The 22,051-nt window shown below is 38.7% G+C and overlaps 1 protein-coding gene across 3 annotated transcripts in view; it reads right to left on the reverse strand.

Annotated features, from left to right (window-relative positions):
- JMY (junction mediating and regulatory protein, p53 cofactor) overlaps positions 1 to 21,730 on the reverse strand; it is a 64,961-nt gene extending 43,231 nt beyond the window's left edge. For 2 of the 3 annotated variants that reach the window (XM_069002358.1, XM_069002359.1), the window contains exons 1-2: positions 20,647 to 21,730; positions 3,270 to 3,443 (exon numbers count right to left, since the gene is read on the reverse strand). In XM_069002358.1, coding sequence (XP_068858459.1) covers positions 3,270 to 3,443; positions 20,647 to 21,486 — 1,014 coding nt within the window. In that variant the 5' untranslated portion in view covers positions 21,487 to 21,730. The remainder of the gene's footprint in view (positions 1 to 3,269; positions 3,444 to 20,646) is intronic. The other variant, XM_069002360.1, reaches the window with a different exon arrangement.
- Between the last annotated feature and the right edge of the window lie 321 nt (positions 21,731 to 22,051).

Consider the following 22,051-nt stretch of genomic DNA (forward strand, 5'->3'; position numbering starts at 1 on the left):
GAATTCAACACTAATGCTAGATAAAATAATCTACGAACATTGTTTGTCCTGTGGTTTTAGGTTCTAAGTTGTCTTCCCAGTTCTTGGAAGAATATACAGAGAGTCCAAAACATGTAACACATCATTTGAATTTCAAGCGTCACTTGCCTGGTGCCTATATAATATGAGAGAGTCCGAAATCGGAAGAAAAGGTCCAGTAACCCGTACAGTAAAAGTAACATGCTAAAACTCATCGGTTGAATGTCTTTACATATTATTGCAACTAAACCAGCAACAGTCCGTAACTAAATCAGAAAATGTCTATACAAATTCAGCCCAGCTTTTATGTATATATAAATTATAACACTACCTTCAATTTCTTTATTATGCCCTCTCCAGCATTCAGTGAACATATGGACTGTTTGGCTGGCTTATCAATACAACTTTTCACATTTACCTTACAAAATACAGTCATACTAAACACAGAGTGTGTCTACTAAGTGTATCTTATATTTTAATCTTGAAATGAGTACAGACTTGCTTCTTTGATAGGCATTTCTCAATTTGGTAATACCATTCATTACAAGTTGGCTTTTATTTCTGTGTCACTCAAAAAGGCCTTGAGGCAAGCAAGGGTTGTTCCCATTTCATACATATAAAGATTTAAGTCCAAAACACAGCTGTGCTTGCAGTGCTCAGCTCTTTCAAGAATGCATGGTATCTCGTAAGCATCTTGACATGCTTGGAGGAAGTCCCTATGGATTTGAGCAGCGCTTACAAATAGAGAGCTTTTATATAAACAAAACCAGGTTTCTGATGCTGGAAGCCCAAAAAAAGAGAAGCATATCACTTACTGAATGCTTTGTTCTAGGGTCAGATGACTAGTCCATAATTAAGCAGAAATGTCATCAGAAGTTACTTTTCCACAGTGACATTTCACTTCATAACAACCTGTCCTTTTCTCCTTTCATGATTTTATACATTTTCATTCTGTTTTTCAAATCCAGAAATATTTAAGTGCTTCACAAAACAGCTTTGACTCCTCACACACCTAAATGTTCCATCCTTTACACTAAATGAAGCAAATACAACTGACAAATTAGCGTACAATCAAATTAAAATATATAAAAAACCAAGATTCTATCATGTCTATAATGGGCAACAGTAATCTGCATTTCCAAGCTTCCACACATTTTTTAACTTTGTTATGAACTTTCATTCTAGGCTGTTTCGTTTTTGGTTTGTTGTTTGGTGGGGTTCTTTTCCAAAGAAGGAATCTGGATACAATAGAGATGTCCTTCTCTAAAAAGCTTCCACTGATTAGACAGAACTTGTTTCTCCCTTGCCTCCTGTAGGATTGTATCTTCCTTAAAGTTTCACAGAACAGCAGAAATTTAACACCAGATGACATATATTCCAATTTTTATGTCTTGCTCCAAAAGGAGAAAACACTCTTCCCGAAGATTACAGGTGATGTAATTAACTTCCTACTAAATCCACTGTGAAAACCGACAAAATTAATCTTAAATACTTAAATACTTTAAAAATACTTAAAATTAATACTTAAATTAAAATACTTAAAACCTCCCAAATTCTTTAAAAAAAAAACCCCAAGATCCAAAACCAAACAAAAACAACTTCCCCACAAATCAGAAACAGATACTTAATACACAAAACGTCTAAAACATTAAAGCCTGCCAGAAAAACATATGCAACAAGTTAATACAAACCATTTCATGCAGAAGTTCTATTTATAAAGCATTTCTTCAACCCTAGCTACCCAGTATAATGTATGTTTTGTCATCATAGATACAAGTACTGCTTTCTCTCAAACGATGAAAGGAAAAACAAGAGATGGCATCTTTCTCTACTGCATTATACAGATGACCAAGTTTTTTAACTCAAAAATTGCCAAATTAGGAAGAGAACATAATGTACATTAGAAGAAATTACATACAACTAAAACAGTCAACCACAGAGCACACCTCTGAAGTTTACCAACATTACTCCTTCAGGAAGAATATGAAATGCATTTTAAAACTGGAATTCAAAAGAGTACTGAGTTTTAAAAAAATCGAAACAGAGCAAAACACAACTCTTAATATGTATTTCTACTCATTGTAATATTTACCTTCTCTTATTTTACAAAAGAACAAAAAAATAATCTTTTTCTCTATTACTAATTTAAATAAAATGGGAATTATTTCATCATGCTTTGAAGAATGCTTTTTAATAAATGTTGTGTTTATAGTCTTCAACTGTGTAATACATCTGAAAAAAATATTCGTGGCAATTCTCTGTGCAGCAACATTTATCATTCAGGAGAAAAAAAAGCACTTTTAGCTAAAACATCACCACATCATGAAACCAAGTTCATTTAAGATTTCTGAGATTCCTGAAAAATTACTTTAGGCACACAGTCAAAATAAAACTAGTACACCGTAAATCCTTTTGCCTCCCTCCCTCATTCTTTCTCAAAATCAGAGAGAAACACTGTTTCTAAGTTGAAAACAGTAAAAATAATGTTGGCTAATTGAACTAGGTGTCAAGCTGAGAGAAAACTACATTTACAATAAAAGTTAAATGAAACAAAATTTTAGCTTAGAATCAGAAGGCTGCAGTCTTAATAATTTGCATAGGAACTAATAATTTTATCCAAAGTACTTCTATGATGCAATAAAGACAACATTGGTTAATTCTGGCTAAGCATTCAAGATTAGAATTACTTTCAAATATAACAAACACTCATTCTAGAACAATTTTACCAAAAAGTGGTATTCTTCAGATGGCTTTTTTAGCTCTTAGGAAAATATACTGTTCAAGTGTTACAACAAATATATTTTAATATGGTTCCATGTGTTTAAGCCTTTTGCAACATCACATAAAAAGCTACTGACTTCCCACAGTTCACCAGATAATCTCAGGAAACTAAAATGAAAAGTAACTTCCTATGTAATCTTCTAGAATTAACAACAGAAAAAATACTGCACATCTCTTTGTATTTTATATATTACTCAATATTCCCAGTAACCACAAAATTTTATGTTTGACCTATTTAATTCAGCCCTGCATTTGAAGGGTAAGATAGTAAGATAAACAGACGGTGTTTAGCTACGTATGTCAGATGTCCTCACTGTTCAAAAGCACGCATCTGAGTGAAGAGCCCAGAAAAAGAGGGTCAGCATCTAGTGAAAAAATAACACTTCATATACCACATTACAGAACTAGTAAATAGGAACTAAAAAGCAGAACTTCCCAATTAATAAGAATCTCAGTTGCCTTTGCCCTACCTTTATCTGCTGTCTTCTAAGCATCGCAAGTTCCCTCATATCTCGGAATGGTTGCAGTAAGTACTGGTAGAGCTCCGTGGTTGCTTCTGCAAGACTGCTGTAGGCCTCATCTTCCATTTGGTACAGTTCAAGCAGCTCTACCATACTTTCTGTATTCTTATGTTTTTCCAGAAGCTGAAGAAAAAGTATGAGTTTTAATGAAAATATTGGAACATTCCTGCTAAAAGTGAAAGTAATTAAAAAACCATTTTTTAGCCTATCCTCATGTATCATCTTCTCCTTCCCACAAAATCACCAGACAAACAAAACAAAACAATCAGTCCCAGAAACAAATCTTCAATTTAGCCAGTAAAGTATAAGCACACCTCTGACAACCTTAACTGACCAGCACTCAGACGGATTTTTTCATTTCCAAAAATTATTGGAAGGTAATGAATATGAGCACAAAGACAGCAGAAAAAAACCAACTTAGAACAACAGTTTAATGTAGCAATCCGGTATGCTACTTCAGACACTTCCCACTTTTGAGTATCAGAGCAGGGAGAAAAGGAGTGATATAAAAGGAGACAAGAAGAGGAGTTGCATTTTGAACTTTCTACATTTTTGAGAATTTTTGGTTTTGTGTGTTTTTGTCAGTCTATTCTTTAGACCCACACAGCCCCCACCACATCAGTGTGGCTTCAGACACAGAGAGGAATCTATACAAAACAAAAACTTCCTAGAAAGTTTAATCACAAAACTTCAAATGTATGAAGTTTTCATTAATTTTAATTTTACAAGAGGAATTACCTAAGCATTATAATCATTAAAAAATACTTAGATGTTAGTATAAAACTACCTTAATTCATATAAGAAAATACAACATCAATGTCTGTCTGTTCTGTCTTTTAGTGCCTATGAAGCAGAAAATTCACATGTTTGCACAAACTAGATACAATGTATGATTTTTTTATTGTATATGCTCCCTTTGCATCTATTTTCGGCATTTGCCTGAGCAGACTTTACATGGTGCTGGAAACCCTTCACCATTTATAATAAAAAATATTCAGTTGTTTAATAAAAGCTAATCTCATACAGACATGTGGAATACTTGATGCATTTACAAAGACAAGACTACCTGAAATTAATTCCCCTCTTACATAATTTTCTAAGTCAGTCTCTTGTCCTTATCATCTCAAAAGCATATATTCACAGTCCAAGTTTATTTAAACTTAACAAAGATTAGGAACACTGTGGAATAAATACATCCTATCTTCTATTTGTTCATTCAAGTTGGATGCTAAGCCATCTGTGAAATACTCTCTGTATAGTGAACTGTGTTTCAGTTACCAGAATGGGTAAGAAAAGTTTTTTTCTTCATAATGGAAAGTTTGTTTAAGGTTTGTAACTCTACCTTTGAAGCACTAAAAGAGAGCTAGAGAGAGGATGCAGAGCAGAACACAGAGATGCTCATAGTGGCTTCATTTACACGTTCAGCATCAAAATAACAGTCAGATTCCATGAAAAGACAGGAAGAGCTTTCCCTTATTAAGGCTTAGCAGAGAAGAAAGGTCTGGGAGAGATGATGTAGAACAGATGTGAAACTCCTCAGCTGCACAAGGCAAACTGTTTTGTTACCTGAACAATTTCACACAGAGAATTGTTCCTATCGCAAAGTCATTTGCTAAGCTCTTCTATTCTTCCAGTAGAACAAAGTATTTTTTAGCATCTGAGTTCTCACTGAGAACACCACCACTGGGCATACAGTCTGTAAAACTAGCATTTTATTAACTTTCAGTGTTAGACACACATAACATAACCTAAAACTATAGCAACCCAGATACTCTTGGACTCGTGACCTAAGCCCCCATGAATCTCACACATTATTCCAACTCACTATTTGTTTTAACCATCTAGTCTAAGAAGATATCATCTTCCTCAGCTCCACTTCCATGTGACTAGAGCCTAAAAGCAAAGTTGCCATATACCACCTTTCTCCTACCTTCCCCAGGCACAATCAGAAATCCTTCTGCAGCCCCTAAGCTGTAATTATCCCTCTATCAAGCTACTAAATCTTTCTTGTCAAGCCACCCATTGCAAGAGGGTAGAGTAGCTCTACCAGTACATGACAATGTCCTTTTAGTTGCTTAGGCTATTATTATCTTACTATTAAATAAATTTACACCTTTGTTTCATAGTGAAACCCTACTACTCCACTAGGATACAAACTCTAGAGGGCAAAAAAAAAAATGACAATACAAGAAAATTTAATAATTTAAGTATTATTTAAAGGGGAATCCTAGGTAAATTTATTCCAGGGACAGAACAATACAATGCAGGGGCTTTTTTCTTTTTATTCACAGACCATTCTTAAGGCCTATTTAATAGTTCTGGTATTTTGGTAGACAGGCACAACTTTGCACAGGCTGGAGTGAAAGTGCCAAGAAATGAAGGACCATTTCAATTTTATGACTATCAGTATAGTATAAAGACATCTTAAGGACACTAAAAACTAGTAGCTACATACAACTACTTGACTGTTCAGAAAAAAAATCATGTCCATCCCTGAAATCAGTAGGGATAAAATAATGAATTATCAATACATTCCTGTGCAGACAAAAGGTAAGTAAATGGGTATAACTTCATGGTCTTGTCTGTGTCCAGTCCTATTTAGTCTGCTGCTGGGTTTACCCAAAGCCTAAATCAAATCAAATCAAATCCTAATTCTCAACTCCTTCAAAAATACCAAACCTTCAATAAAAAAACAAACACAGAAGTGAGGGCATGTTATTCATAACCAATTAATTAAGAATTATATATTCTTTAACTATTAACACAAGGTAAGCTTCCATTCTCTGTTCCTAAGGCAGTGATGCATGCAGAATCAATTACCTGTGACTAATGAGGGCTTTCAGAATGAAAACCATGACAAAATTTCATTTAATCGGCAGTTGCAAAAAAAAAGACGTAACGAAACATGAAAAATTACTTAGAAACCAAAGACTATCATCTTATTTAGTTTAATGCAAAGATCAGTGAGCTATTCAGTAATTCTTCTACTCTTCAAAACAGGTAGGAAAGTAACCAGCCTGAGAGTACTTCTAACATACAGCCTCGTTACACTCATCCATCTATTCAGATCCCATTTTCATGGAAAAACACTAACCTTGGACATAAAGCTTGAATACTGTGTTCGGTTTTGGGACCCTCACTACAAGAAAGGCAACAAGATGCATTTCATGGAACTGGTGAATTGTCTAGAGAACAAGTTTTTTAAGATTAACCTAAATAAATCAAAATATCTGACTCCTTCTGGTTAAAAATTGCTGCTCGCCCTAGCAGCTACCAGGAAAGCAGGAAGCAGAACAACTACAGTGTTCCATATGCAATGTGCTGCCTACTTTTCTTTCCCCAAGAGAAGAAAGATGGAGGGAAAGACCTACAAAAAATGATATGGGATTTCTAGATACAGCACTTCTCAAAACGGTACAATACCTAACTTAAAACCCCACTCAAAAAGGTGTATTTTCCTTTCAGCGAATATCCAGTCTTCCCAAGATGAGTAGATTAGCTTCTAGGAAAGTTCACCTGAACTATATGAACTATAAAAATCAACTCTAAGTTTACTAAACAAAAGGTAATAAGATGGTATAGCTAATACAGCACTTGGAAATACCTTCCCAACTGCCAACCATTTTCCCTAATCTTGCCTAATACAGGCTGGAGGTTGCTGTGGTTAATCTTAATGGAGTCTTACTCCTTCACTAAATGTAAAATGTTTGTTTTTTAACTGAAGGTGGATTGGTCTCTTCTCCCAAACAACAAGTGACAGGACAAGAGGAAATAACCTCAAATTGTGCCAGGTTTAGATTGGATAGTAGGAAGAATTTTTTCACAAAAAGAACTGTCAAGCACTGAGACAGGCTGCCCAGCAAAGAGGCTCAGTCATCAGCCCTGGGGGTATTTAAAAGATATGCAGATGTAGCACTTAGGGACCTGGTTTAGCGGTGGGCTTGGCAGTGCTACATTAATGGTTGGACTTGGTGATCTTAAAGGTCTTCTCTGACCTAAATGATTCTATATAAATGGTTTAAAGGAGTACAGAACTGTTCTCTCTCACATTTTGGAACTGGAGTGAGTACCAATCACCCAGTCTTTAACAACCCAGTGTGGTATGAACAGAAGACCAATAGCTTTGATTCTACTTCTAGACAGAGCCTTGTAAGCCGGATGAAGAGTCCAGGTGCTTTATTGCCACCAGCCTGGAAGGGGCACTGACACGGGAAATAGATGGTGCAAAACTGGCTGCACAGAGCACCTCCCATTATAACGCAGTCTGATGGAGCTTTCCTGTTCCAGATCAAAGTTAGCTGAAGCATTTTTTAGCTGGCTGCCATCCAGATAGTACTCAGACTACTAGACACCTGGGATGCTGGACTAGCACAGAATTAATGTCATAATGGAAACCACGCCTTCCACAGACTCACAGGTAGTTTGATTCTGTATACTCCCATTTTCACATAGGCAGTACCTAAATCAGAACCTAGCCAAGTGTCTAGACCAACCTGCAACATTAAAGCCAGGCAGTTTTCAAGGTGCTGGCATAAAATACATGAACCATTTTTGTGGCATGTTTTATGCCCCAGTGAAGACGTTCTCAGGACAGACATTCAGTGTTATTGTTCATTTACTTCAACAGTCTCAGTATGAATTTTTGACTTTCACAATTTTTTAAATTATATTATTTAAAGAAGTGGGTGGAGGAGAGTAGAGTAACATCCTGTACAGGCCTGACTAGCTCTATACCCATTGAATGCTGCATTTATTTTAAGAATCATGCTTCACAGATGTTACATTGTTCACAACTAAACAAATCCATATATTTTAAGCAACTATTATGCAGATACACTCTAACCAGCAGGAAACACTTTTTTTTTTTTCAATTTAACACCACATATATTTGAACTACATAATAAAGATCATTTCTGTCTTCTGTATTTTTTAAATTTTGTTCAAAAAGCTTTAAAAGCATTACAGCAGACAGTGTAATTATGTGCAGGTTGACCTCAGCTGGAAGCATAATCCAAAGCTTGATTTAATCACAGAAGAGTCAAGTCTTACATTTCCTTCGCTAATACTCCCAAAACTTTCCCTGCTGCTCCTATTTTTTGGTGCATTTTATAAAAACATTGTGATATGACACATAACCATTTTTAGATAAAATCATTCATAAAGATATTTTTCAGTATCTTCCTAAACTCCTTCATAGTTCTAAAGTAACTACAGAATACCCTATTTTACTATGAATTTAGATTGTGAGATGCCTGACAGTATTACCTGCCATTTCCAAGAAGAGTTCTGAAGATTTAAATTGAAGCATATTCAGTTTCACAGGTAAAACTATGGATAGCTGTTGTTGGAGAGGAGTACTGCAGAGTAGTTTTTAGATACTCCATCCTTTGTCCTGAGAACAGCAGTCCTAAGAGTAAAATTCTCAACTCTCCTGATGATGCACTGGAAATATTCCACAACAAGCCTCAGATAATGAGTTATAAAGAAGTAAAGCTACAGAGTACATAAAACCTGTATACAAAATTTTAGCAACTGAACTCAGAAGGCAACCCTTTTTTTGCATCAGAACATGCTTAGAACTGTTTCTCTTTAAACAAACGAAATCATTGTTAAAAGCAAACACACTCCCACATGTCCTGACAATAAGCAGGAGTCTCAATTACATTACATCTTCACTACAGGCAAACTGCTTTTCTCACTCTTACAAACATGTAGTCCTGTACTTAAACATCACCCATTATAGTTAAAAGCTTAAGACTCGCCAGGACATCCAGCTGTTTGCATGATTGCATTGCCATCAATAATCCTTACCTTTGTAGTAAAAAAAGATCAGTTGCATTACTGTAGCAGTAACAGACCAAAGCCTGACTCTCCCACACAGATCTGAAGTACATTTTACTGCTAGGGCAGAAATCATCTAAGAGAACACAAAATCTAGATACGGAGGGAGGATGTCATAAATAAATTAGATAATACTGACTAGCATGGGAAGTGCTGGATCCAGCACCACATCTGTCTAACCTCTTAAGATTTACAAAAGATAAAAAACAAGTGAATTCCATACTAACTTATTTGGAAACAACACAGCAATTGACCACCTACTGAGTGCACAAAAAGAGTCCAGTTTTTTTTCAAAGAGGCTTCTGAAGACAGGGACTTGAAGTGCACTGCCAAGTTTATTGTCTGGATTTGGAGAAGGTTTTTTAAATGGTTGTTTAAAGAAGAGCTGAGCTAATTCAACTAATTAAACCAAAAGCACACATAAAACGTACATAACAAACAAGATCCAAGTTCTCATGTATTCAAAAAAATGAACAGCAAACGAAAGAGAACCCAACAAAGACACTGGAAAGCAAAACATGGGGTGTTTAAAATACAAAAAAGTAAGAAACAACACTTCCATAAGATGTGTCATCTAGGCTTCTGAAGAGCTGCTAATATAAAATGAACTACATTATTCCCCTTTAAACACTACTTAAAACAGTCCTTTACCTGCACACAGCGAGCCTGTGTACCTCAGCACATGTGTGCAGAGATGTTATGGGTGCGTGGCAAGGATTTTGTACCAGGGGGGCTACAGAAGTGGCATCTGTGAGAGGATGCCACAAGTGTCCCCTACGTCCAACAGAGCTAAAGCCAGTGAGCTCCAAGATGGACCCGCCACTGGCCAAGGCGAAATCCATGAGCAACTACAATAGCATCTCTGGGATAATGCATTCAAGATGGAGAAAGATTGCTGGCACAACAACTGAAGCCCAAGAAAGGAGCAAGAACAGGTGAGAGGAACAACTCTGCACACACCAAGGTCAGTAAAGAAGAAGCTGGAGGAGGTTCTACAAACACCAGTGTAGAGATTCCCTTGCAAGCTGTGGAAGACGCCATACTGGAGCAGATGGATGGGCCCTGAAGTAAAACATCATTTCATAGAGAGCCCATGCTGGAGCAGGTTCTCGGCAACCTGTGGCCCCATGAACAAGGGAGTCCATGCTGGAGAAGTTTTCTGACAAGACCTATGATCTCATGGAGGACAGACACTGGAGCAGTCTGATCCCCAAGGACTGTGCCCCATGAGATGGACTCATAGTGCCAGAAGTCCATGAAGGTCTGACTCCTGTAGGTGGGTCACCATGCTAGAGCAGGGGAAGAGCGCAAAGAGGAAGGTGTGGTAAAGAAAACAGATGATGAACTGACCACAACCCAGCTGCCCTTTCCTCCTATGCCATCCAGGGAGAAAACGTAGAGAAATCAGTAGGGAGGTTGAGCCCAAGATGAAGGGAGGGGTGGTGTGATGATATTCTATGATTTGGTTTTATTTTTCATTATCAAACTCTGATTTATTGGCAATAGATTAAATTGATTTCCCCCAGACGATTCTGTTTCACCTGTGACAGTAACTGGTGAGTGATCTCTTCTTGTCCTTATCTTGACCCTATCATTTTCTCACCCTATCCAGCCGAGGAAGGGAGTCACAGAGCAGCCCTGGTGGGCACCTGGTGGACAAAATCTACCCACCACAAGAGCACAACCCAGAAGTGTATGAACAGCACAGACTGCTAGGCTTCTTTTCACTCCTATGAGTTATCTTCACTTATACTCAGGTTAACAGTTCCTGGACAGTAACAATTGCTTTTGTCCAGATGATTTACACAGCCTACCAAAACACATCTCATTGCAACACACTAGTCATATTATAACTCCACAGAAAAGGAAGAGAACTGAACTGAGTGACAAAAACTGAAGTAGTCTTTTAATGCAGCCAAGTGAGCCAAAACATTACTTCCATGTATGCATCATTACTGAACAATGCAATTTCTCCCACACAAAATTCTAAACACAAATCTCAGCAGAACTGTATGTACATACGTAACTTGTTGGAAAATCACAAGGCTCAGGCATAAAGCTGTCAGCTCTGACAACAATGTATGGAACACTAGATCTCTTCTGAAAGCTCGAGAGGGAGACATCAACAATTAAAAACTATGCATCTCCTTCCCTGTAAACAAGACAAACATATAACACCATGTGGGGTTTTTTTCAGCTGGTACTTGTCTGGTCACCATACCTTACTCTGTGATGTGGCCGTGCCACTCCTGAGTTAGACTGTCATGTCAAATGAGTGTTTATAAATACCAGCTATTAGTTTGAATTTAGTGTATTGCTTAGAGTAGTATAGCATAGAAGTCATAGCAAACAAGGGCTAACTGCATTGGAGCACTCATTATACAGGAGTGCTAGGTTTTCCTTTTCCTGTCAGTAACACAGAAATAGGTATTTACATTGTAACATAATTCGATTAATAAAATAGATCTGTTTAGATCTGTATTTCAGACTTATTATGGCATTTTGGAACTCCTTTCCTTTGAAAAGCAGCAAAATAACTAAAAGATAAAGTCACTAATGAATCACTGGTGGGTAGGAACATAGTAACTCTGAACAAAAAGACTTCTAGGCAACACCCCACCCTGAAGGCTTGGCAAAGAACTTACTTTACAGGTATCCTAATGAGTTCTAAGTAATTTTTTTTTCTGCAAGTCAGAAGACTGAGAACATACATTACATAAGTGCTCAGGCTGTGCCATAAAATACTATAACTTCTGGTCCACAGATTCTCTTCTTCTGTGCTTCTGAACCATGCTGTTAGTCAGGAAAATATACTCAAGATACTCAAAACTGACAACTATCTAAACAAACTAAGATTTGCATACAACAAATACATTTAGTTACTACATATTACAGTGCTAGTCTTAAAATCTTTCATGTAAAGTTTGCAATGTCAAGACACAGGCCTAACCAAACACCCATCTACAGTAAAGAGCAAACGTTCTTTTATGAAAACAAAGAAGAACATTTGATGGGAAGAGAAAAAAATTAAAGATTTTCAATCAATTTCACTGTGAAGTCAGCTCATGGGAATTAGATCAGCAGCACTGAATTAGTACTCTTAGCAGTTTTACAATGCATTTGACATGGTAACAAATAATTCTCAAATGTCTGGTAAGTCTACTGTCAGACTTTTAAAAATCTAATTCAAGGCAGGTAAAGCATTACGATAATACCAGATTCTAAGTACTTGTGTAGGTGAATTTGCTTTTTAAAGCTGACCCAATAGCTTGCTCCTATCAAAAGAAGATTCTACTTCCCATCCCCACTTGCCTCTCTTCTTCACAGTCTACTTTGATTCCATGTTCCTTCTGGTCTCAGGTGCCCTCTCCTCCACTTCACTGGCTTTAGTATTTCTCAGATCCTTCCACAAACTAACTCAGCATCTGGCAGAAAACTACTCTGTAGTCTCTCTTGGAGTAATTTACTGCGATTTATTGAGTTGAATCAGCATACCACAAGAACAGAGAAGCAGAACAGGAAGGAACACAAAGCTGATGGGGGGAGGACAGAAAGTGATAGCATCCCCCCTGTCAACACTAGCAAGCTGATGATCCAGTTCTTCAGCTCCCTTCAACAACACAGCTGATGAACCTCCTTAATTTAAGGCTGGGTGACAGCTGAGAGGTAACTCAAATGGCTCTCTGTGTATTCTTTCAATGCTGGTGGAGTTCAGGCTCTACAGCACCTCATCCAATGGTGAAATCATGGACAGGCAGGCCTAAAGAAACAGCATTTCACATACTGAAATGCAATTTTTAAAGTTTCCAAGCTCAAATAACGGGAATTTTATTTAAAAGCTGAGTATGTCCAAAAAAAGCCCAGTAGAGAGAACATATTTACAGTCCACTATTAATAACAAAAAGCTAAATAAGATACCAAGACAGTCCTTAGATCCTGTATCATGCACACTTTTCCTCCTACCTTAACAGCAAATACAGTAAATGACAAGCTATTAAATCACTTTCATAACAGAACAGTGTATCACAGAAAAGCAATTTATATGAGCACCAGGGGAACACAGACTTGTATTCAGTGGTGCTAATTGTTTGGGTTGGTTTTATTCCTGTTCTTAGGGAGAAATGAATGGGAAAGGATACTCAATTTAAAAGTTATAGTGAAATAAAAACCATGCATGATAAAACACATTTGAAATTATACATACCATTTACCTATTTTTTCAACTCTTCCAGAACACCTCCAATATTGCAAGTAGTTTGGGATTTTTTTAACCTCCTCCCATATATGAATATTTTCTGAATTATACTACTCTGAAGTGACAAAATGATACAATTTAAAATTTAGACATCTGATGATCATGAACAAATAATACATTACTGAAGACTAAAGATTTTGGGCTCTGAAGCCACAAGACTATTTATACCGTAGAAAAATTACAAACTTTTAGAAACTTCTGGACCTGATCTACAGATCTTCCCCCTCGAAAGTTTCACAACTTAATTAATACATTAATTTCTTTTTCTTTTCCTTTCTTTTTCTTCTTCATTTTTGAAATTTCCTTACAACAGATATAAAACATGCAGTGTTTTTTAAAGTTCAGGCTTTCTTTAAAAAAAAGAAAGCCCTAATCAAAACTAGTTCTATTTTAAGCATGGGGTTCAACTAGAAAACACAGTAAGGTTCCTTCTAACATAATAATCTATGATTCTAAGTTTTTGAAAATCTTTTACAACACTCTCTCCCTAAAGTAGCTCAAAACAAGTCATGATGCAATACTGTTGCGTGAAAAGTTGTGCTACTATCAATTTTAGATGACCCACATAAATTGTCTGCAAGTCACCACAAACAAATGCTAATTGTTTATTTAAATTACATTTTTCAGATTAAAAAAAAAAACCAACCAAAACCATCCAGTTCCATCACACCAATATCACAGTATTTTTCCAAAAGAAGGTCAGAACGACTTGCCTACAAATGCATTTTGAAAAGTATTGTGACAGTAGATCGTAAACACTTTGGGTTGTTCCATGCATTTAAGAAATCAGAAGTACTCAACTTCCTTTAAAACAAAATTTAAAGGTTTGCTGAATGACTGGAAGTGTTTTTTAACACCTTTCCAGAAGCAAATCCTAAACAAAGAAGTCCACCAAGTGTTCAGATTTGTCTGAATGTGTAATATTTGCCATTAGCAATCCAAAAAACTCACAGCCATACATTTGATATTACTACAAAAATACTACACCCAGAAATAAATAGAAAGGAAACCCAGAGATAGGGTCTTACCAATGAAAGTAACTTTCTTAGAACTGAAAGCTGTGTCTGCCAAAGTTTTTATGACTGTGAGTGGAGTCATGCCGATATATCACCGGTGTTCTATTTTTATCTACATGTCCAAAGTCCGGCTTGCCAGGGAAGCTGTCTTCTCATCAAAACAGATACATATACATACTGACTAACTCAGTGATGCTCTGTATCCTTAAAATACCATTTTCTTTCTCCTCCTGTCCTATCTTCCTTCTCTCTGCACCATATTTCTGACAACTAGGTTTTCATCTCTTCCAAAAATGAAGTTTGGCAGATACATCTTTTGCTGGACTGAGCCCTAACTTCAACTGAATTTTTCTCCAGTAACAGCAATATCCTGGTGCATTGCAATGCTGTTTCTAGTAATACTAAAAAGTAAATGTTAAAAGCACATCCTCAAAAACAAAAAATGTAGTAATTTCCAGAAATCTCTGCTTCTCAATCTCTCTTCAGCTTTGTGGTAGCAATATTTACATATGTAAAGCACACAATCCTCCCTGATATTTGTAGAGTGTCTTGTCACGTTACAGAAGGAAACGTAAAAAGATTGAATTATTAGAGTGAATCTGCTTCTGAATTCCAAACCTGCCTGGGTAATAACACTATGTCAGCCAGAAAAGGAGAGGAAAAAAATGTTACTGGCTTAAGAAAGCAGTTTCAAACAGCATTTACTTGAAGGGAGGACATTCAATTGAAGAGAAAATATAATGGTAAAAAAAAAATGAGAAAAAATATGCAAGACAAAGGTAAACATGAAGAAAGTACAACCCAATATCATCTCAAAAAGCTAAAAAATTAAGAAAGCTGTGAATCCTGAGTAGCACAATGGATTATAGAATATGTATTACATCGGTTGTTCACATCTCTTCAAAATATTCTGTCATATGAAAATGCTGTAAATGGGTACCAACAATTTTAAACAAAAACCAGGAAAATTTATCACTACATCTACGGAAACAAGGTGAATATCAAGTACAATTATCTCAGCATCAGAATACTCTCCCAAGTAAAAGACATAAATGGTTCCCCAATCTCACTTTAGGCAGTTAAAAAGACCATATATTGCATTTTCTTTCTTTTTTTTTTCCCTCTCCCAGGTATTTGGATAAGGAAATTAATTATGAGACTGGCAAGCTGCTGTCTTCAATTTCTAAACATTAAGTCCAGGCCAACTAACTAATACTGCTATATTCTACAGAATGTGCTTTTACTTTTCATCTAAGATTTAAGTTCTGTCAAGGAAGATCCAATTTTTCAAGTCAATGCCATTTTCTTTGTCTACATATAAGTTGCCCATGTTTTGAAAAAATGTACATTGTTTTAAGTACTCTGACTTTTGGATATAGATGCAGTAGTCATTGTCAGCTTGCTCTAGTAGTAGTAGCTCAGTACTAGCCAGAGTATCAATATCATGTAGGTGTCTCTTAAGAGCTTGGAGGCTACCTGCCTATTCTACAGAGCATACCCTACAGCTGCTGACACATTTTATTTTGGTTAGTACTAACTTACAGTACCAGTTCAGCACTTAAACAGCTTATTTACAAAGGATTTAAAATTCAGTGTTATCTACAAATAATAAGTAGAAAAAAACCCATTCCAACAAAAGTAGCTTGGATTTCCCAAATGCTCAGCATTAGTCTTAACTCTATTCTCCTCATGTCAATAGGAAAAAAAACCTGCACAGTATTTTATTTTAATCCTCTGTGCTCCCAACGTTTAACCCAAAGTGTTCTGTTCCCTCCTGAAACACCTTATGTATTTTCTAAACCTAATTACTGCAGTTCATATACAATATTCAGTCATTCCTTCTTCTTGCATATAAGGATGTTACATTGGTTTTGATGGGAACACTACTGCTGCTAACATTTTTTCTGTGTTACTGGAACACTGAATACTTTTTGTAATGTTTTATATTTACTTTTGCATTATTTTTGAGTCTGATGTTGAAGCTCTCTTTAAATCTCATTGTGCCTAGATGCAGATCACTGAACAGTAACCAGTCACAACTTTTGGAAACCTTCCACTTTTGTTACAGTGCTCCACTACCTACCATATAAACATTTACTTTAGAACTCTATGCATATGGCCAAAAACAATGAAATAGAATTCTCCTAGTTACTGAGACAATCCTGAATATTATTTATTACTAATATATTAGAACAGCTTCAACAAAACAAAATATTACTGGATATTATTTATCTTTTTTGATATAAAGAGAAATGAGTGACAATATTGAAGAAATACACGCTGGAAAGTAACAAATGTGAAACTCCATGACATATAACTGAACCAATTCTTTGCCACTTCCTCTAATTTGACAAGCATATGTAATTCATTCAAAACAAAAATAAACTTGCCTACTAAACATGAGAAAGTAATTTAGAAAAAAAAATTACCTGATTAATGAAGGAAATAAAGTGACCAAATAGCTTTCCAAAACCCTACATTTTCTTCTCATACAAGTTATTACTGTAACAAAATAGATTTGTTTTTCCTTAGCCTTTCTAGCTCTTTGAATCAAAAGAAAATTAAGTCAAGCAACACAAGATAAAGGTTTTCAGGACTATTCTCATACTTAGCAAATACATCACTATACAGGAGATGGAGATTAAAAATAGCAGTAGGTCTTCACTTTCAAGGCAGTCTTAAGTCAGCCACTGAAGATAAGATACTTCCAGAATTACTTCAACATTTAATCAGGCACTTAAAAGTGTTTGAACTTTCATATTTAAAAAAAATACTTAAAAGAAAACACATAGAGCAGGGATACAAAATAGTCTTTGTTTACCTGCAAATACTAGAATTCATAGCTTTTATAAAGGAAAAAGAAAACCAAAGAAAGCTTCTGACTAGTTTTATACCTGGCACTCAAGATCCTATAGACTGTCATCCACAAAATTTCAGTCTACCAGGGCAACTAAGAGCTGTATGGAGCAGCAACATTCCCAGGGGCTGATAATTCAAAGATGCTGAAGTAGACATGTAACGTACATATCTGCTTCCCAAACCCTCAACTCTCTATGCAAGAGCACACAAGGAAATGTGGCTGGGGCATGACTAAGCCACCTATCCCTCCTGATCACAATTTAGACTAACACCACTTTTTATTCAGGAAAATATTCCTTCAGCCTTTTGAGAACACAGAATGGACAAAGAGATACAGCCCCATTTTTGATATTACTAAACGCACAGAAATTTACAAACATGTACACATAGCCTAGAGCAACTCTTCTATATGTACAAAGAACACAGAAGAAACTGGCAAGACAAAGAATACAGAGGCAAACTTTTTCTGCCTTCTTGACACAAAGTTTAGTGTTTCGGAAATACTGCCCAGGAAGCTGCACTCCCAAATAAGCATTCAGTTATATACTGTCTGTTGGAATAACATATTTTTACCTTTTAATTGAGTACTTGAGGATTTTTTTCAACAGGTATAAACTTAATGAACAAGTTTTTACTTTAAATTACTCAACTACTCCAAAATTAATAGTTTTATTTGAAAAAAATAAAAGAAGTGCTATTTCAAAACTGCAAATCAGGCAGAAGAAAGGAATCCCAGGTCACACAGTTCCTCTACAACTATTTTACTTACTCATCTTGGATCTGTTTCTACTTGCAACATTCTTAAGGTTTATTAAAGGACTAAAATTCGGACTGAGATAAAAATTACTGTTACAAAAAGCAACACTTACTAACTGCTGTGAAAATAAACTGGCTTGTGTGTAACTTATGGAAAGCAAGCAATGTCCAAGCAGGGGATGCTTAAAACAATGAACATGAGGTTTGGTTGCTCACTTTGCTTTTCCACCCCAAAGAATACAAATCAAGAGAAATTGCAAGCATTTCTCAAGTAATAGCATAACTGCACAAGGAAATTTGTCCTGGGAAATAGAAGAGATATATGAAATAACTATAAACCACAGAGACACATTTTAAGACACTAAATCAAAGTCTTCGGAGTTGGACAATTTTACATTAATGAAGACCCTTCACATTCTTTCCTAGATACCATTCTGGTTACCAGCGCTTCTCAGACACTTCCTCTTTTCCCAAAAAATTCTTGTAAGAGACAAAATTGCTTAAAATTGCTTGGATCCAACATTCCTGCTATCAGCTGACAGAATTCCAGCACAGATGGAAAAGGAAATTAAGTGTAAGATACTACACGGATTCAGTAGGTTTTCCTTAAACTACAAAAACCTTTACTTCAGAAATACCAAGCAGTGCCCATCATCCACTGCTTCATTTGCTTAGAATTGCAATGACAAAGAGTATCAGTATTTGCTTAAAAGAAAGACATTTCCTGTAGACTAAGTAAACCCATAACAGGTAAGGAAAAGAGAAACCTGAGAGCCAAGAGGGAAAGAGCAGGTCATTCCAATGGTTTCTTTTCTTAAACATGAACTACCTTTAATTAAAGAAGGATCGACTTACACAACTGACAGAAGTACAGCTGTATTGACTTTAGGTACACTACCGGACTGGTTACCACGGGAAAGGAAGATTGTACTGTAGTCAAATACATACATAGGCTCTGCCATTTTGTCTGCACCAAGTTCAGAACATTAACAGAGAATAAAATGATGTAGCTTAGAGAACAAATTTATTTTTTTGCCAATAGTACTGGTACTAACAAAACAAAAATTGAGATTCTCCAAGAAACAAATAGTTCTTTCTCAGTAATTCCTAACTAGTGTTTCCTCAAAAACACCACATCCCTCGAGTTAGGTATCCAGTTCCTAAATTCCACATGTTTAACAGGAGCTTCTCTTATCCTGCACAGCTCCTTGTAAAAACGGCTGAATTGAAGGCTAAGTCTAATCTAAGCAGACACTCTCAAGCATTCATACAATCAAAACAACTGTGAAAGATGATATGTTTTCATATTCTGTGGACTAAAACTACTGCTGAATTTTATCAGACTAATTTCCAATTGTACACTACACAGCAAGATTTAATTAAGTCCTTTAAATAGACATTAAAAAAAAAATCAAAATTACATACCCTAACGCAATAGTTTGGAAATACACTTTTACCTGGCAATGCTATACTTGGATGTTCTTACCGTGATTACATCATTGATACTATAATTTTCTCATACTCAGTAACTCCAGTCACCAAGGAAAACTTTGGCCTGAATGCTACAGACTCAAAACTATGCCATCAGAGAGCAAGAAGATATGCTCACACCCCATCAAGCAAAAAAAAACGATGACCACCACACATTTTTTAAAAGAATATTGGCAGGCTATACGTGGTAGCTGAAGCAGCCAAACTTGACCTATATCCACAACAGAATTAAGATGATGTTTGCAAAAATAAAGAATAGTGTAACCGGATTCATACTCACAGTCACACCTTGATAGGTCCGGGTACATTCTGGACCAAGGCCACTGATGCACAAAAACAAGTGCAGAATTCTCATTTCATACTGGGGAAATCTGGGTGCCCATACAACTCAGTCCATGAAGACCGAGAAGGTGTAAAAATTCTCACATACTGATGCTAGAAGTTAGTTCGACGGACATCCTCAACTACTCTGTCTAAAACAGTACACAGTGTAAGAAAGACGTGAAGCGTCCTGCAGTATCCAAGTCTTGACAGACAATATCAAGAACAACACAGCAAATACCCACTAGGACCAGATAGCTAGCTCTTTTTAAAAATCCCAACTCTAATAACTTCTCAGGTAAACAAAAGTTGTACTTATTCCAACTCCACTGGAAAACATAATCTCGCTATATAAATACCAGATTCAGCACCCAGAGCCTGTATACCTCGAATTTTTTGGTCTCAGATGCCTAAACTGTACTGTCAAAATAAACACCACATGTTGCTGCTCTCATTTAACAGAAAAAATTCAGACCCCAACACATCCTGGTGCAAGGCAATGCAAGAACAAATATATGGGAGCAAGACCTTGCCAAATCCATCGGATATTTATCTACAGAACACCCTCATTTGATTGCACAGAAAAAAGTACTGAGCCACAATCAGATGAGTAGGGAAATCTGCACCTCCTTAAATCCTGGCCCCAGAGACCTTGGAAAGGTTAAGCCTCATCTTCTCACTAAGGAACAGGACCACAAAAACAAGGAAAAGCAAGACTAAAAAAGATGTCACATTAAACTAAATGCCACACTGAAGTGGGGGCATCTGGACCAGGCAGTAGCCTCACCTCCTGGATGCGCCGGCGGGCCCTCTGGAGCACCTCCTCGTACCCCTTCTGTCGCAGCTCACTCAGGCTCTCGTAATACTCTTCGGGGTCGTCGGTCTCGGTGAAGAGCACCTGTGAGAGGATCTTCCAGCCACAGGTATCCAAGCTGTGAACCAAGTAAACTTGCAGCTTGTAGCACAGAGCGTCCATCTCCTGCTCGGACAGTTCCGGCGCTCCGAAGAGCACCGTCCACATGCCCGAGGGCTCCTCGGGGAAGGCAGGCAGGTAGGGCTCCAGCTCTGAGTTCACCGAGCACAGCTGCTGGTGCACGGCCCGCAAGTCTTGGAAAGAGAAGAGGCCGGCCCAGCTGCACTCCTCCCCCGCGGGCTCCGCGTCGGGAGCGCCCAGCTCGCCCGCCCGCGGCGGCGAGGGCGGCAGCGACAGCGCGGCGGCCACGTCCTCCTTCCCCAGCTCCAGCACCTCGATCTCCTCGGCGGCACCTGCCGCCTCCGGGCCGCGCTGCGGCCTCCGGGCCGGGCTGCCCTTGGCGCGCAGCGGGCTCTTGGGCAGCGCCTCGGCCCGGGGATGGGCGCAGCCCCGGGGCGGCCCCGGGTCCTTGCGCACCGCGGGGCCGCCAGCCTTGGAGGTGGCTCCGGCCTCGGGGCCGCCGCGGCGCAGCTCGCGGGATCCGCTGCGCTGGCGCTGAGCCGTGCGGTTGTGGCAGGTGATGGCGAACTTGCCCTCGATCTCGTTCCAGGCCACGATGAAGGCGAACTTGTGCTTCTCCCGCTCCTGGAAGGCGTGCGGCCTGACGGCCACCCAGTCGGCCTCCAGCGTCTCCTCCAGGGCGAAGGCGGACATGGCGCTGCGCGGCTCCGCACACGGGCACACGCCACCCGCCCTCCGCGCTCCCGTCCCGTCAGCTGCTCCGCAGCCCCGCGCCGCCTTACCGCCCACCACCAGCCATCTTAGCGGCCGGGGTACGAGGGGGAGGGTGCGCTGCTTCCCCACCGGAGCGACGAGGGAGAAAGGGCGGACGGGAATCGCCTCCTCCCGCTCCCCGCGCGGGACCCGCCGGTCACGAACGCGGACAATGAGCGGCGCCCCCGCGCAAGCACCGCACGCGTCACGTGGGGCGGGATCTGTTTACAAGCGGCGGCGCTGCGGCAACTCCGCGCCGGCCCCGCCCCCCGCGGGCCTGCGGCAGCCCCGCCCCCCGCGGCGCCGTCCCCCATTGGCGGAGGGCGGTGGGCGGAGCCTCGCGCCCCGGCCACGCCCCTTCGCCGCGGAGCCGCCACGCTCTCTGTCCCTCGGTGGGCGTCACGGGACGGCGCCCCGCCCCTTCCCTCGGAACTCCAGCGGGGTCGTTCGGGCGCCCCCGCGCTGCGTGGTGCAGAGGGGCCGCTAGGGGGCGGTGCGCAGCGGG

The sequence above is a fragment of the Aphelocoma coerulescens genome (genome assembly GCF_041296385.1).
Source record: "Aphelocoma coerulescens isolate FSJ_1873_10779 chromosome Z unlocalized genomic scaffold, UR_Acoe_1.0 ChrZ, whole genome shotgun sequence".
Classification (NCBI taxonomy): Eukaryota; Metazoa; Chordata; class Aves; order Passeriformes; family Corvidae; genus Aphelocoma; species Aphelocoma coerulescens.